Source organism: Cavia porcellus, unplaced genomic scaffold (genome assembly GCF_034190915.1).
Source record: "Cavia porcellus strain 051 isolate PalLab524CR breed Dunkin Hartley unplaced genomic scaffold, mCavPor4.1 scaffold_7, whole genome shotgun sequence".
NCBI lineage: Eukaryota > Metazoa > Chordata > Mammalia > Rodentia > Caviidae > Cavia > Cavia porcellus.
Genome location: NW_026947490.1, coordinates 58,429,360 through 58,444,202, shown reverse-complemented (window position 1 = coordinate 58,444,202; position 14,843 = coordinate 58,429,360). Strand labels below are relative to the sequence as shown.

General features: G+C 41.4%; 1 protein-coding gene across 2 annotated transcripts in view; it reads right to left on the bottom strand.

Annotated features, from left to right (window-relative positions):
- Window positions 1–14,843, bottom strand: part of Ccny (cyclin Y) — a 203,463-nt gene that overhangs the window by 146,599 nt on the left and 42,021 nt on the right. The window contains exon 3 of one of the 2 annotated variants that reach the window (XM_063253663.1): window positions 13,309–13,425. Coding sequence is in view for 1 of the 2 variants with exons in the window: in XM_003468619.5 (XP_003468667.1) it covers window positions 854–1,007 (154 nt within the window). In the remaining variant the exon portion in view is untranslated. Of the gene's footprint in view, window positions 1–853; window positions 1,432–13,308; window positions 13,426–14,843 lie in introns of those variants that run through there. The other variant, XM_003468619.5, reaches the window with a different exon arrangement.

Sequence of the window (14,843 nt, the reverse complement as noted above, 5' to 3'; positions counted from 1 at the left end):
AGGTCCTGAGTTCGATTCTCAGTTCCAAAAAAAAAAAAAAAAGATTGCATCAATTTATTCACGCAGTTCTTTCAAATTAATTCCACTACATTAACTATAAAACAATCTGAGGTTAAAAAAGAAATAGCAAGACATAAAAACGTATCCCCAACTTCAAATTTATCTTGAAAATTACGTAAACTGTATTTTAAGCATGATTTACAAACTACCCCTTTGTAGAGTCTGAGGCTACAGAGCTTATTGGTAAAACCATATTAATAAAAATACTGCAAAACTAGTAAGAAACAATAATAAACGCAGTAATAAGTCCTTAAGCTTTATTAAACAGAAACTTTAAACTAAATCAAAAGTTATCCAGATGAGTCCTAAGTTCATAGCACTGTAATTCAAGTCCATGCAAAAAAGACCTGACCCAAAACTGTTTGGAAATACGGAGAAGCTATGTGGTCCCAACCCCGCTACCATTCCCTAAAATAAATACATATATAGACATATAAACACAGATACATACATGTGTGCGTATGTCTATAATATAGGCACGCACACGCAAACACACCAAAATCCTCGGGGTTGGCTGCGTTTTTAACGGCAGTGCGGATGGAGGACAGCGCGGCAAGGTACCCCTACGAGTGTCCGGTAATTGACCTGGGCCATCTCCTTGCTTGCTCCAAAGTGAAGACACGATCACAAAGCCTGCACCCAGCCCGGATCTGCCCGGGATCCCTAGACTCGCAAAAGGACTGAGCACTCCTCTGCTCGCCAGCCCGGGCCCAGGTTCCCAGACCTTGCGGCTCCGCCCCGGCCCCGGCACCTCACGCCCCCCAACGCCACACGCTCGGCCGCCGCGGCTCACCATCGATGTTCTCCCGGTCGCTGATGTGCTGCAGGTTGCAGCCCGTGTCCTCGCGGCTCAGGTCAGCGTCAGGCCGGTAGGACTCCAGGCGCGAGTGCGCGTTCCTGCGGAGCTTGGGGCTGGCCGACACGCAGCACGAGGTCGTGGTCCCCATCTTCGGCGGCCCGAGGCGCGGGCGGGCGCTGAGGGAGGCCCGGCCGCCGGCTCAGCAGCGGCGGCGGCGGCGCGGCCTCGCCATGGGCGGCGGCCCCGGCTCCCCTTGGCCTCCGGCGCCCGCCCGGACCCGCGCAGTCCCGCCCGGAGCGACTTCGGCCGCAGCGCCGAGCTCACCCCGCCGCGGCCATGGCGGGCGGCACGCAAAGCCCGCCTCCCCGGTTGCCGGTCGGCGTGTGGCTCCGGTGACGGCCTCGGCGAACGGTTCCGATTCAGGCCTGGGATGCGCGGGACGCGCCCAGCAGCAGAGTGGGGACGGGCGCGGCCCTGGCCTAGACGCGCTAGGTAGGTAAAACGAGGCGACAAGCCGAGCGGCGAGGAAGATAAGCGCGCCCCCGCGGACGGCGCCGCCCCGCCCCTAGCCCCGCCCCCAGCCCGTTTTCCTCCTGCCCCGGAAGCTCCTTCCTTTCCTTATGCCCCGGAAGTAGATCCTGCCCGGAGCAGAGGACTGTCATCAGGTTCTTGGTCGCTCTGCAGGATGGTACAAGCTTTGGTACCCCTGTGTTCCCGTCCGGAACCAGGGTCGTCGAGTGGGCTGCGGGCAGGAATGGGGAGACACAGACTCAACTAGGGCACTGAGACGGAGTGACTTCGTGTTGCCGTCGTTTGCTTGTGTAGTTAAAGATTGGGTCCTGATTGGAAGGATTGTGCGTCGAGGTTTTCAGTGGCCCCAGCCTGACCTCGTCCCAGTCCTGGAGTAAGCTTGGAGACCCCGGAGATTTCATTGTCGAATTAGCTGCCGAGAGGTTCGAGTTTCAAGTTCCGAAGAGAGAGGCGGGTAAAGTGAAGGAAACCTCTGTCTTTGCTCTTTGATGTTTTGGGTCTATCCCGAGGCTGCTCACTGGGGATGAGGAACTAGCTTCCCGTCCCCTCCCAGCTCACAGCTCCCTGTGCTGGGAAGAGTGTAAAGCGACCAGAACGACCCCTCACCCTTTGCCCAAGTAGTGGTAGAATCATGAGAGGATGCGAGGTGAGATTTAAGTGGCCCCGTCTGAACTTTTCCATCGTCTTGCCTCAGCCTCCGAGCGTGGTGGAATAACAAGCATGCGCAATTACATCCAGTTTCTCTCCCAAGCCTCAAACCATAGCGTTAATATAAATGCTATAATTTTGAGGTCGTACTGGGGATTGGACCTGGGGGCGTGCCACCAATGAGCTACATCCCCAGCCCTTTTAATTTGAGACAAAATGCCAGTAAATTGCCCATGAGGCTTTGAATTTTTGATCGTCCTGCCTGGGACTTCTGAGTAGCTGGAATTACAAGTATATGCCACAACCCCCGGCTTGAATTTTATAAGTCTTAATGTACCTGAGTGGGTATACCATAAACATGGGTTAATAATTGGGTGCCTGCTCTTACACAGTGCTTCAAATTATAAAGTGAAAACTAGAAGAGACAATATGGAAATCTTTCTCAGTTTCAGCCACTTTACCCACACATTGTAACCCAGAAAGTCTGAACATACACATTCCTTCGCTTGCAAATGTACCCCACATCACGCTTTGCTGGATATCAGAAAGAGTAATACAGCCTTAATTGTTACTTTGTACCCAGCCTCTCCAGGGCTTCAGATCCTTACCACCTTCCTTTTACATCTCTTCTTTCATCAGGTCAGGGTTGTCATATAACAGCCATGCATTTCCCCAGCACATCTGTCACAGCCAAATGATATCACTTCAACTCAGAACTAGAAACTTTTTAAAATACTAATAAATGTATAAACATGACCCACAATGGAGAAATAGCACAGGTTTTTAAAAAAGGATATGGAGGATTAAATATTTATGAATCCTCTGGCACACTGCTAAAGTTAGATAAATACCAGTTCCCTTCTGTTTTAGTACCTGGATGTTTCAAAACATAAAAAAGAACTGGTAATTTGGCTTAGTACATAGATACTGGGCTCAATCCTCATTATCAAAAAAAAAAAAATACAAAGAGAAACAAAATAAAAGGTGTTCTTTGTTGAACCATCTGCTAGATGTCATGCACTAGACTGGTTTTGGGTTTGGGTTTTTGTTAATGTTTTCTTTGTTTTCACTTTTTTGTACATCTAAGCCTATTCCAGTGCTAAGAGGTAAATCTGCACAAGGTCAAAACACTAATAAATAACTATTTGAACCTGGTTTTAATTCCAAAGCCCAAGAGGAGCCCATTCAGCTGCATCCACCCCTACTTTCTATCTACACCTGTAAGCAGACTGGAAAAAATCTACATTTATGAGTCAAAGGGACTAGGTGTTGACTTTCTGTTTTCTGTTCTGAAGGAAGCTAGGAGCTCTCTACTTAGGAACAGATCTGGCTTCTGAGTGGAAAGATAAACGATGGAGAAGAGTCAGTGATTTGAATCAGTCTTGTTATTTCTGTGAGGTTCAGCCCTGGCCAGAGTCAGAAGGCAGGCAACATCACTTCTCAGCCTTTTGGCTAAGATCAAGTAAACAGGCAGTAAGGTTGAAGAGCAGCTTGGGAATCTGCAGGTGCAGTCCCTCAACAGAGGGTGGGTCTAATGTAGAATGGGGAAGGGTGGACACAAGGCCCTATCCTCAGGATGGGGAAATAATTACTATCCTAGATCTATTCACACCCAACTGCTTTTGGGGCAGAAAAAAAGTCTTGGGTAATTCTTTTCTTTCCTTCATCCTTCTCCATAATCACAATTCCAGAATTTGGTCATTATGAACAAGTAATATATAGAAGTTGGTGGACTTGCAAAGTCACTTTGGGGGTTGGGGGGCAATACTGTAGTGCTGTAGTGATCTTTATGGTTAACAAAATTGTCTGTGGAATCATATCTTTAAGCTACAAGCAATATTATATATTAGCTTTCATTATAAGATCTCCCTATAAAAATAAATCTAGGATAATAGGCTACCATAGTTGAATCAGGTGGAGCATAATTGCAGACTTACATCACCCACATTCATCAGCATGCACTGTGAATCAGTCATTTGCTCGACTCCTGAATCCCCCTGCCGTAGAACACAAGAAACACTGAGCCTGTGGCCAGCGCCTTTGATCAAAGAGGGAAAATGCATGTCAGGGGAAAGGGAACCTACTCAGGGTACAGTTTCCCTTTTCTTATCACCTTGTAGCCAGTTTCCTGTATCAGTTATCAAATGTTCCTAAACCATTATGAAATACCAAGACCCTCCATCTGTTGTACAACTGATGCTCTTCTCTCATCCTCTTGCTTTCCCATGACCTCCCTGTGTCACTGTATAAGGCCTCCGTTTGGTACTTGATGGGAAGCAGACAGTACGTAACTAGCTATAGAGGAGGTATTTATTTTGAAGGTCACTTCACCTTGACCAGCGTAGGCAATTCATTTATTGATAAAACATGCCTTGAGAGTGTATTCAGCCAGGTACCCTGGGGACACAAACATGGGTACAGGGTATATTTGAGAAACTTTGAGTTACTCATAGGCCTGTAAGGTAAACAGTCACATGAGCAAGGTAGAACATGTCCAGCAGTGCTTAAAAACAGTATTGGTACAATCTGAAAAGGAATGCTATCCTGTTTCCTAAGCATAACTACATTCATTCCCTGTGGATACAAGTAAAATTTTATGTGCAGTTTATTCCTACAAAGTAACAAAATCTCCAGAGATTCTCTTTCAGCAGAAGAATTCCCACAAGAAAATACAGTAAGGATAACCAGATTTAAATAATAGCACCAGGTCTTTTGGATCAAGAGCACCGTGTTGAAAAGGATTCTGAGGTCATCGTGTTCCTGCTCAGAAGGGAAGAATGCTGTCATGAGGAAAGGTGAGGAAGATGACACTCTGTTTACATATTTTCTACCTATGGCCAAAACCTTTGTTTAGGGAATGCATTATGAAGCAGGGAAAGCCGTAGTTTGTGGATAGTCAGGAAAAGGCCCCCTTGGAAACTGGGTTATCTACTTCAACACTGAGCATTTGCCATCTGTCCTAAGTAGTTTTAAGAAGCCCAGTTTCTCTCTTTCCGAACTTTTCTTCACTAGTCAGTCTGTGCTCACCGAAAATGGAAAGGTAAATGTGTATGTGTTGCTGAGATCCACAGTGTACTTTTAATAGTCTGGCGTCTAGGAGGACAGACCAGGCATAGACCCAAGTGAAAGCGGCTTCAGTGTGCCCACCCACTGCCCTCTTCCATCTTAGCCATGAGGCTCTCCATTTTCTGTGACATTTGACCCAGTTCAGAGCAGACAGCTGACCACCTAAGTCTGGCCAATGAAAGCCTCCAGGAAAGCACTCTGAAGAGGCTTCCTCTTTTTTACTTCTTGGTTTGTGGAGAACCAGATGGCTGAATTCTATTATCTACCTTGACGACCTTACTGATGGAACCCATAGACTAAGATAGTACATACGTGAAAAATAAGCTATGTTACATAAACCAATGCAGTGTTAAATCTCCCAGTTATATGCAGCCAAACCTTATCTTGATCTGGGCAGGATTTCATTTTTTTTTAACTTAGTTTTATGTACTCATGTTGACAACTTTCACTGATTGCCTCCAGATAACAGGAACACTGACAATAGCTTTGAGGCGGTCATACATGGCTTCCCAAAATAGTATTACAGACAGCCAAATTAAAAATTAATACATAGTTAGAAAGGGATGTGGGTCTCAAGGAAGTCAGCAGAAAAACTACAGGAGAACTGTTGTTGGAGGCACATCTAAAGACCAGCCCTCAAGATAAAGATGTAACAATCAGATCTACGTGCCTCCCTTAAGGGATAAACATCAAATTGGAATTATACTAAAATTGGTATCACCTGGTCCAGTGAAGTCCAGCTAGACATCAGTCACCCAGGTGTATGATCAGATCATCTGGACCCAATCGTTTTCAAAAATACCTTTGCCCTTTCCACGGGCCCTCACTATGAGACTCTGTTCGGTCAGTGTTAGCTAAGCAGCTATACTTGTGATCTTATTGGCTGATTATAGTTTGACCCACATTGTATCCACCTGATTTTATACTCACCTCATGATTTTCCTCCATAGGGAAATAGAGAAGTGACCTCAGTGGCAACCCATTTCGGGTCCCCTCCTGTCTCTCAGGCACTATCAGTACTTTCCTGCTCTTAACCTCCATTGTTCCTTAGAACTCATTCTTAGATTTCAGGGTACACAAATGGCATATCTGATACCTGGCAGGTTGGGAGTTACATTTTCCCCTGTATCAGTAGAAACCAGGATTCAATGGATGAAGGCAGTAGGTACATAATATAGAGCTATGGTAGGATTTTGGTGATAAAAGGAAGTTAATTTATCTAAAGGGCATATTAGTCCCCATAGAAATAAAAAAAAATCTTACCACCTAAACTGTAAGCTTCTAAAACAGAACACTCCTCTAATTGCTTCTGATACCCAAACAGTGCCTGGTATCAAGGAGGTGGCAGGAACTGTTCTCTGAGTAGAAGACAGAAGACACCTGAACATTGCTTTTTATAAGTTGCTAGTCTCTGTATTTCTGGTATTTTTCTTTCTTCATTTGTTTTCCTCAGCGAGGTGAGGGGAAGAAATGAATTAGGGGCAGGGGACTGGGTTTGCTAGTGCTGACAGTAAAAGTATACTTTTAATTGTTAATTTCCATGTACTATAAATTGAAATTTTTACAAAGTCTTTTTCTCATTACTTATATTGTTTGCTTTTGAGATTCAGAGTTACCTGTTAGCAATAAATAGTATGTATTGCCTTCTATGAACCAGAAAAAATAACCTAGCTGAAATGAATTTGTACATATCAGAGCTTAGTGCTGATTTATTAGGAAAAAAGACACTTGAAAGTGTCACCTGTTAACTCACCTACCTCAAAGGGGTAAACCTAGGCAGTTCTCTTTAACCTGAAAGTACCCAAATCCTGCAGGAAACAAATGTACATGCTGTTTGTGTTTCACTTTTCTAAATGAGCAGATCTCAATGCAGGGTCAGTGTGCTCAGATCTAGACGTACATTTTTATATCGCCACTGAAGAGAAATGCTACTGCCATCTAGGAGTACAGGCCAGAGATGCTGCTAACCACCCGCACTGCTCAGGGCAGCCCTCGCTGCAAGGGCTGTGCAGCCCAAAATGGGAACAGTGCCCAAACTGGGAACCCCTGCCCTAAATTGGCCAGGTACATGCTTCACATATGTCATTTGTATCTTAGTTCAGAGCGTATGTGTCCTAATACTTTGCACAGCACCTGAAAGAAAATGATAGAAACAACTTTCTATAAAGAATTTATCTTTTAGCTTCTCATTGAAAACTATTTTAAAAGAAAACATAATACTTTTTTCCAAAGAAACAAAGATTGTTAATTTTAAAACACCTTAAAATTAACTTCCAACAGAATTTTTATGATAAGAGGGTCTCTTTTTGTTTTGTTTTTTGGAGTTTTTGTTTTTTTTTGAGGCAAGGTCTTGCTATGTATTTCAGACTAGCTTTGAACTTGTTATGTAGCTCAGGCTGGCTTCAAACTCATGGCAATCCTCCTGCCTCAGCCTCCCTAGTGCTGAGATCACAGTCATGTGCCATCATGCCTACCTCAGACAGGCTTTTTAAACAGTCATTCTGGCTTCAGCTTTTTTGACATCACTCTAGAAATACATATGTTTAGCATGGAAACCTGCCTAGTTGCAGATATGCAATACTATAAAAAAAATTTTTCTCCCTTAAATTAGAAGGGAATAAATGAGCTTGAAAGGCAAGGAACCTTTCAGAACACGGTTGCAATAATGTACAACCATAGAAAACACCACTACACTTACTAAAGAGCCAGAGACAATACTTTTTCTTCATGTTAGCTCTCATTCAGTATTTTGTTCATTTTTTCCTCTTTCAATGGGTTCGGAGAGATTTTTGATAGTTTTTCATACTTCTATAATATAACAATGTAAAAATATTTAATAGCCTCCATATTTTCTGTACTGTCATAAATGTCTTCCCATACCAGTTAAGGATTTTTAAAACTACAATGACTACAAATTAAAGCATTTAGTCATAATTAATTGAACTAGTCTCCACTTGATGGACTGTCATTGTTTCTTTTTCAGTATAAGAAAAAAATATTTCGGGGCTGGGGATTTAGCTCAGCGGCATAAGCGCCTGCCTGCCTTGCAAGCAGGCTGTCGCGAGTTCGATCTCCGGTACCGATAAAAAAAAAGAAAAAGACAAAAAAAAAAAATTGAAAAAAACATTTCTCTAATAAGCACTTTTATATGCTGATTTTTGCATTTGCTTATTTTCATAAAAGGAATTATTAGAACGAATTGAAATTTCTAGGTTATTTTGATCATAAAGAAACAATTTTAGGGACTGGGGATTTAGCTCAGCGGCATTAGCACCTGCCTTGCAAGCAGGTGGTCGTGAGTTCAATCCCTGGTACCGATAAAAAAAAAATGTAAATCTCTTGAAAAATGGTAACATACATTTTAGAATGTTTATACCATCTACCACATGGAGTTTCTTTACTGATACTCCAATTTAGAAAACTTTTGGCCATACTATAAGCTATAACTGAATGAATTTCCATTGTTCCTGACAGATTTTTACATCCCTGTATCACAACACTCATCAGTATTTCTTTTTACCTGCATTTCTCCAAGTAAGTTCTGAAGGAAAATGACAAAAACTATATTCCATAGCAACACTTGTGCCAATAGTAAGATGGTAACACGGTATCAAAGCACTTTCCAATGGATCTCCAGAAGCAGTAATTGTTGCAGTCTCAGTTTCCCAGTGAACTTTTGCACACCTAACATAGGAAAACAGCTTGCAAGTGGGGCCTGTATTAATTTAAACCTAACCCGGATAAATAATGTTGTCATTTTACTGAGCTCCAAATTGCTATTAATATTCCTGTGAGTTTGTTTCTTTGTTTGTTGTGAGACAGGGTCTTGCTGTGTAGTTCAGGCTGGTCTTGAACTCGCTCTGTAGCCCAAACTGGCCTTGAACTCGTGGCAATCCTCCTGAGTGCTAAGATTACAGGTGTACCACCATATAGGTATACTAGCTATATTCCTATATTTTATAGAGAGAAAACTAAGGGAGAAAAAAGCATAGTTATTTTAATCCAGTATGGCCAATGTAGCTAAAAGTTTACTTTCATTTAGTATAATTGTTTATGTGTTTTTTGGCCTGTTAATCTGTGTTTATAATAATTAACTTGGTAGAGACTTACAAATAAATCTGATGTTGGCCAAAAAAGAAAAAAAAAAGTTTTAAAACAAGGGTGGAGGGCAAAGGAAAAAAAAAAAAAAGAAGAATTAAGATGTATTGTGTGTATTTACCAATACACCACAGTGAATGTAATCATACTGCAAATATGCACTAATAACATATTTTTGTGTTTTGTTAGCACGACAGGTTAGGTTAATCTCCAATATTCATGCTGTGTTTGCTGTGGTACAGTATTATGATACCCCTTTCTAAAGAACCAGAGAAATGCTGCAAACCTCAGAGAGGCTTTACCTTAGCAAAGTATGTGAGGCTAAGTTTTAATGAATGTCAAGAAAAGCAATGAATGATTCAAAGAAAGAAGTGACAGTTCTTATCTTCTGTCATTCCAGTTCCACTGTCACATTTTTAACATCAGCCCTAGGGATTTGGGCTCCTTTCGAAAATCAGACTGGTGCCATGATGTCTAATAGCTGTGCTTCCTGTAGCACTGGCCAGGAAGGAGGCTGGGTAAGGCACGCTCTGTCCCTTACTGGTGTGACTGGAGGATGCACAGCCCTCCTTTGCCTGGTGATCACAACTCCAGGCCTAATTCCAAGTTGACCATATTTTGGGGAGACTTCAACAGTAGAATATATTTATTGAGAAATAGAAAGTTTCTGTCAGAGAGAGACAGAAGGGGTCCTGAGCGGGTTGCCAGGGACTCTGTCTTTTCCAAGGACTTTTATAGAGTAAAATCGTGGGGTAAGATGGTTCAAGTTGGGGGCTGGGGATTTAGCTCAGTGGCATAAGTACCTGCCTTACAAGCAGGCAGTCATGAGTTCGATCCCTGGTACCGATAAAAAGGAAAAAGACAAAAAAAAAAAAAAAAGATGGTTCAAGTTAAGGAAAACTAGGAACTCACAAGGCAGATGGGCATAAGGTGGGACAGAGCTATGGTTTAGCCAGTAAGATTAATATTTCAGGTAATTGATTACATTGAGGACAAATGGGGATGCAAGTCACATAGAAAGCAGGCATTCTTAGAGAGCAGTGACTTCTGTAGGGGGTTGGAATGGTGACTCCTGACTTCCTCTGGGGTGATAGGGAACTATTTAGAATATCAGTCTTTAGGCTAGATGTGTTTGTTTGATCTTTTGTCTTAAAGCAGCAGGAGGGTCCTCCATAGTTGCAAGATATCGGCTTCTGCACTGGCTCCTTAGAGGACCTAGCTCTGTCTCACTGCCCATAGTATTTATAACTAATTTAGTTGCCTGTAACAGTCCCCCTGTGAAGAAGTAACCCGAACTGCAGTGAGGAGGTAGTGGGCCATGACCTATCTGGCTTCTTCAGGCTGAAGAGGGTCGCAGTGATTGAATGGCGGTCAGAGATACTTCTGCAGAGATCCTGTCTAGAGGACCTCCATAGACACCAGGCATTTTCATCTTAGGTAGGCACACAGCTTTAAGTCTGGTTTTTAGCCCAGTAAGAAAGAGTCTTGCACAGGGACTGCTTGTGCTCCAGAAGGAACTGGTGGTCCCCCGGCTGTCTATCTTCTGGCCTTCTAAAAGTAACAATATGATATTCATCTCCAAAGGCAATAGCCGCTTATAATGCTGCCTCTCTCTCTCTCACTAGAAGTCAAAGTTTGATTTAAGAGTAACATTACATCTTTCCAGCCTAGCTCATAGGTCTGAGTAAATACTCTGAAGACATCAGTGTACTTATCAGGGTCATCTGAAAATTTTCCTACTTCTAGCTTAATTTGCTATAAGTCACTGAGCGAAAGAAACTTATGAATAGGAGCAGTGTCATAAGATAGTCTCATAATTATACCTGGAGCATAGATAAGAATTATCTCTTAATGCAAAGAAAGTTTTAACATAATGTAGTCCTAACCATTTTTCCTCTTTTACAGTATGATTTTAGTTGTGAAAGAACATCATAATACTTCCCTCTGTTTTCCATTTTGACTCTAGGATGTAGGTAGGCCATGCACTCATGCAGAGAAATACCAATTGGCTCTTTTTCAACATGGAAGAATCGAACATCTCCCAGTGCTTAAGGGTGCATACCAAAGGAATAAGGGCTTTGGCATTGCATTGCCCAAATCTCCGTCCAGTTATCTCAGTGGAAGACCTCCAAATGATATAGAGGAACGAAACTCCCAACCTACTGTATCTAGTATGAGTTCATGTTCTCTAAAATTGAAGAATGAATTTTAGGAACAACAGAGGTTAACAGTAGAATATATTTATTGAGAGAAAGAAAGCTTCTGTATGAGAGACAGAAGGGATCCCAAATGGGTTCCCTTTTGGGGAGACTTGAAGCCTTAAAATCTCATCTTTGATACTGGAAATAAACATGTCACTGATCTCCAAAAACATAGTAGCAGCTAGTGTACCTGGTTAGCCAGCTGGTCAGCTCCCAAGACACCAAAACATCTACACACAGGACAGCATCTATACACCTGTCTCCCTTACTCAATAAGCTCCGGACCTAGAGAGAAACAGGAATGAGAATACAGTCCTCTACTGAAAGGGAGGTTCAGGGAAAGATCCATTATGGAGAGTCCAGAGTACTGAGAGGAAAACAGGGCACCAAGTTCCTAGAGAACCAGATGAAAACAATAAAATCCACATCCCCACTGCCTTAAACTTTTGCCAAAATGTATACTTCATAGCTTTGCCTGGGAAGTTTCTGTATATAGTGAGACCAGCACTCTGTTACAGATCTTTTAAACCCCAGAAGTATTCATCATAGTAATGCAAATGGAATAGAAAAAGAAAGTCTTCAGAAGATGAATATATTTCCAACTTGCTAACAGTTATCTCCACTCGGAAATGGTGTTACTGGTTTTAAAAAATTGAGTATTAATTGTAGATGTTAGTTGGGCAAAATTTGCTAGATATTGGCACAATTCTTAACAGTGAAAACGAAATGCAACTACCCACAAATGATGACTAATCAAGTCTGCTCCATGAAATGGAATTTTTCATAAAAATAAGGATGTGCATTTACATTTATTGTTTAGAGAAAGCTTGAAATATTGTTGAGAGTCAAGTCAGATTCCAAAGCTGAATGTATAATGTTTATATATATCTATGTCTATAAGAATATATATGCAAAGAAACGCTTTTAGAAATATTTTATAAATAAGCTGTTAGCAGTGGTTATCTACAAAATACATAACTTACTGGATTTTATTTTCCTTTGTCCTTTTTCCTAACTTAAATCCCCAAGTTTTCCAAAAGCAACAATGCATTTCCCTCCAAAAAAGAACAGCCTAGCGTGGTGGCTCATGCCTGTAATCTCAGCACTCGGGAGGCTGAAGTGGGAGGATCGTTGGGAGTTGGAGACCAGCCTGGGCTACAAAGTGAGCTCAAGGCCAGCCTGAACTGCATTGTGAGACCCTGTCTCAAAAAAAGACAAAAAATAAATAAAGAATAGCCTAGCTAAATCATTTCATTAGCTTTCCCTCTAGTAATCTAAAGCACTGTAGTTTGCTAAGGCAAAGATGGATTATAGAGTAAAATCACCTCAGCCATGTCTCTAAGACTAGAAGACAAGTAAAACAATGGTTTTGATGCAAAAAAAAAAAAAAAAAAAAAAATAGAAACTGGAATTTTGGCATTCTGTACAAAATCCTAAATAAATTGGTAAAATTCCTTGCCTTCAAGCACCGAATCTAGTTTCTGTCTTAACTTGCTTTGAAAGTATATCAGCTGTGCTGCCATTTGGGCTAAGGTTCCTTCTGTCCCATTACTTAGATTCTGTCCTTTTGAAGATCCTGCCACTTCACTCCCCTTGTCTCATTCCCTTTGCTATACTCTGAATAACTGAAAGTGAGCAAACTCTATGTGCAATTTACCTGTGCCTTTTAATTATTAAACTGTTTTCAAAGTAACATTTCCGGAGTGCAAACTATGCCATTCTCCATTGGAAAATATTCTCCAAAGATCTAAAGTTGAAAGATAACAAACATTAAGTATCTGATAGGCTCAGAATGAAAAAAGAACAACCTCAAGTCCGGCAAACTAGGCCTACTTCCTCTAAGAAACGTGTCTATGACCGTGGTACGTGTTCTAAAGCAAATGATTAGAGGTTTACAGTACTTACCTTGTAAAACCAACTCAGCTCTGTTAACTGCTCACTTTGGAATCCTAGTCTCCTGCTTTTTGGCTAATGTTTTCTCCTTTCCATCATCCACTCCTAACAAAGTGCTGATGTTGCACTCTGGAAATTAAATGATATGATTAATTAACACTAATGCAAATACCTGAAACATTTCTATAGAAATACTAAATACTTTTTTTAAATTGTTTAAAAATTTTTTTAAATAATACTTTTTTCATGTCTAAAGTTTTTTTCTATAAAGTTATTAAGCAAATCTGAAGAATAACAGAAATGTTGGTTTATATATCAGTGAATGAATATATAATGAAATATTTTATGAGTATTCTGATTCTCTGAATAATACTTATGTGTGCATATTATTTGTATTTGGTATTCTGAAGTCCACGAGATTATCGTTATCACCCCAGTCCCATTCACATAACTAGTTAGTGGAAGAGACTGATTTTATTTTGTTTTTGTGGTGGGATTTGAATCTAAGGTCCTACTCATGCCAAGCGCCTGCTGTACCACTGCACTACACTTCTCGTCCAAGAGATTGAAATTTTAAGTATCAACATACTGTAAAAATGTAAATAATTTAAATTATCTGCAAAAATTCTGTTTGGAGTGAGTTAAGAACATTTTTGAACATCCCAGTTCAATCAGAATGCCCATCACAAAGAAGCAAGATTAAAATTTGATTTCAACTAAAAATGTATAACTGATCATGTTGGCAATGCTTTTTATTTCTTTTTCACTTTTAAAAACCCAACTGTAGTGAGGCACTGTTTACATAAAACAAAATGCACCCGTTTAATTCCAATAATACCTTGCTTCATGAATGTTCCTGTTTATGAACAAGTTGGTTCATGAAGTGTTTGGCAAAATTTTGCTTCAATTTGCAATCTCCTCCTCAGGTGATAGACATCACCATGACCATCAGCACAACCATTTTCCCCAGAATCGTGGAACAACTTGAGTTAATGAGCTGAGTTATTGCTGTATATGTTTTGGTGATTTTTTTTGGAGAAATGGTTACATGTGTGTACTCATTACCACCTCTGTCAGGATGTAGAACATTTCCCTCACCCCCACATGTTTGTCCAGTCATCCACCCAAAGGGAAAGTGTCTGCTTAGTTTCTCATTGCTGGGGCAGAACACCTGACACCCACAGGTTAAAGGAGGAAAGATTTATTTTAGCTCACAGTTTGTAGAGGATTTGGCCCATAGTCCACTGGCTCCCAGCCAAGGAAACATGGCAGAGGAGAAACAGTCCACAGCATGGCAAGAAGAAGGCAGTGAAGCAGCAAACTGCACTCTCCTTTTATTCCACCCAGACTACAAACCTATTTGTTGATGCCACGCAAACCAAGGTACATCTTCCGTTTTCCTTAAATCTATTTAGCCACGGGCAGAACTATGTTAAGTGTGATCAGTGGACTAATCCAGTTATCACAACCTTAAGACAGTGTCGCACACCTATGATCCAGCTACCTGACCAAAGCCACATCCATGAGCCATCACAGTCTTTATGAGG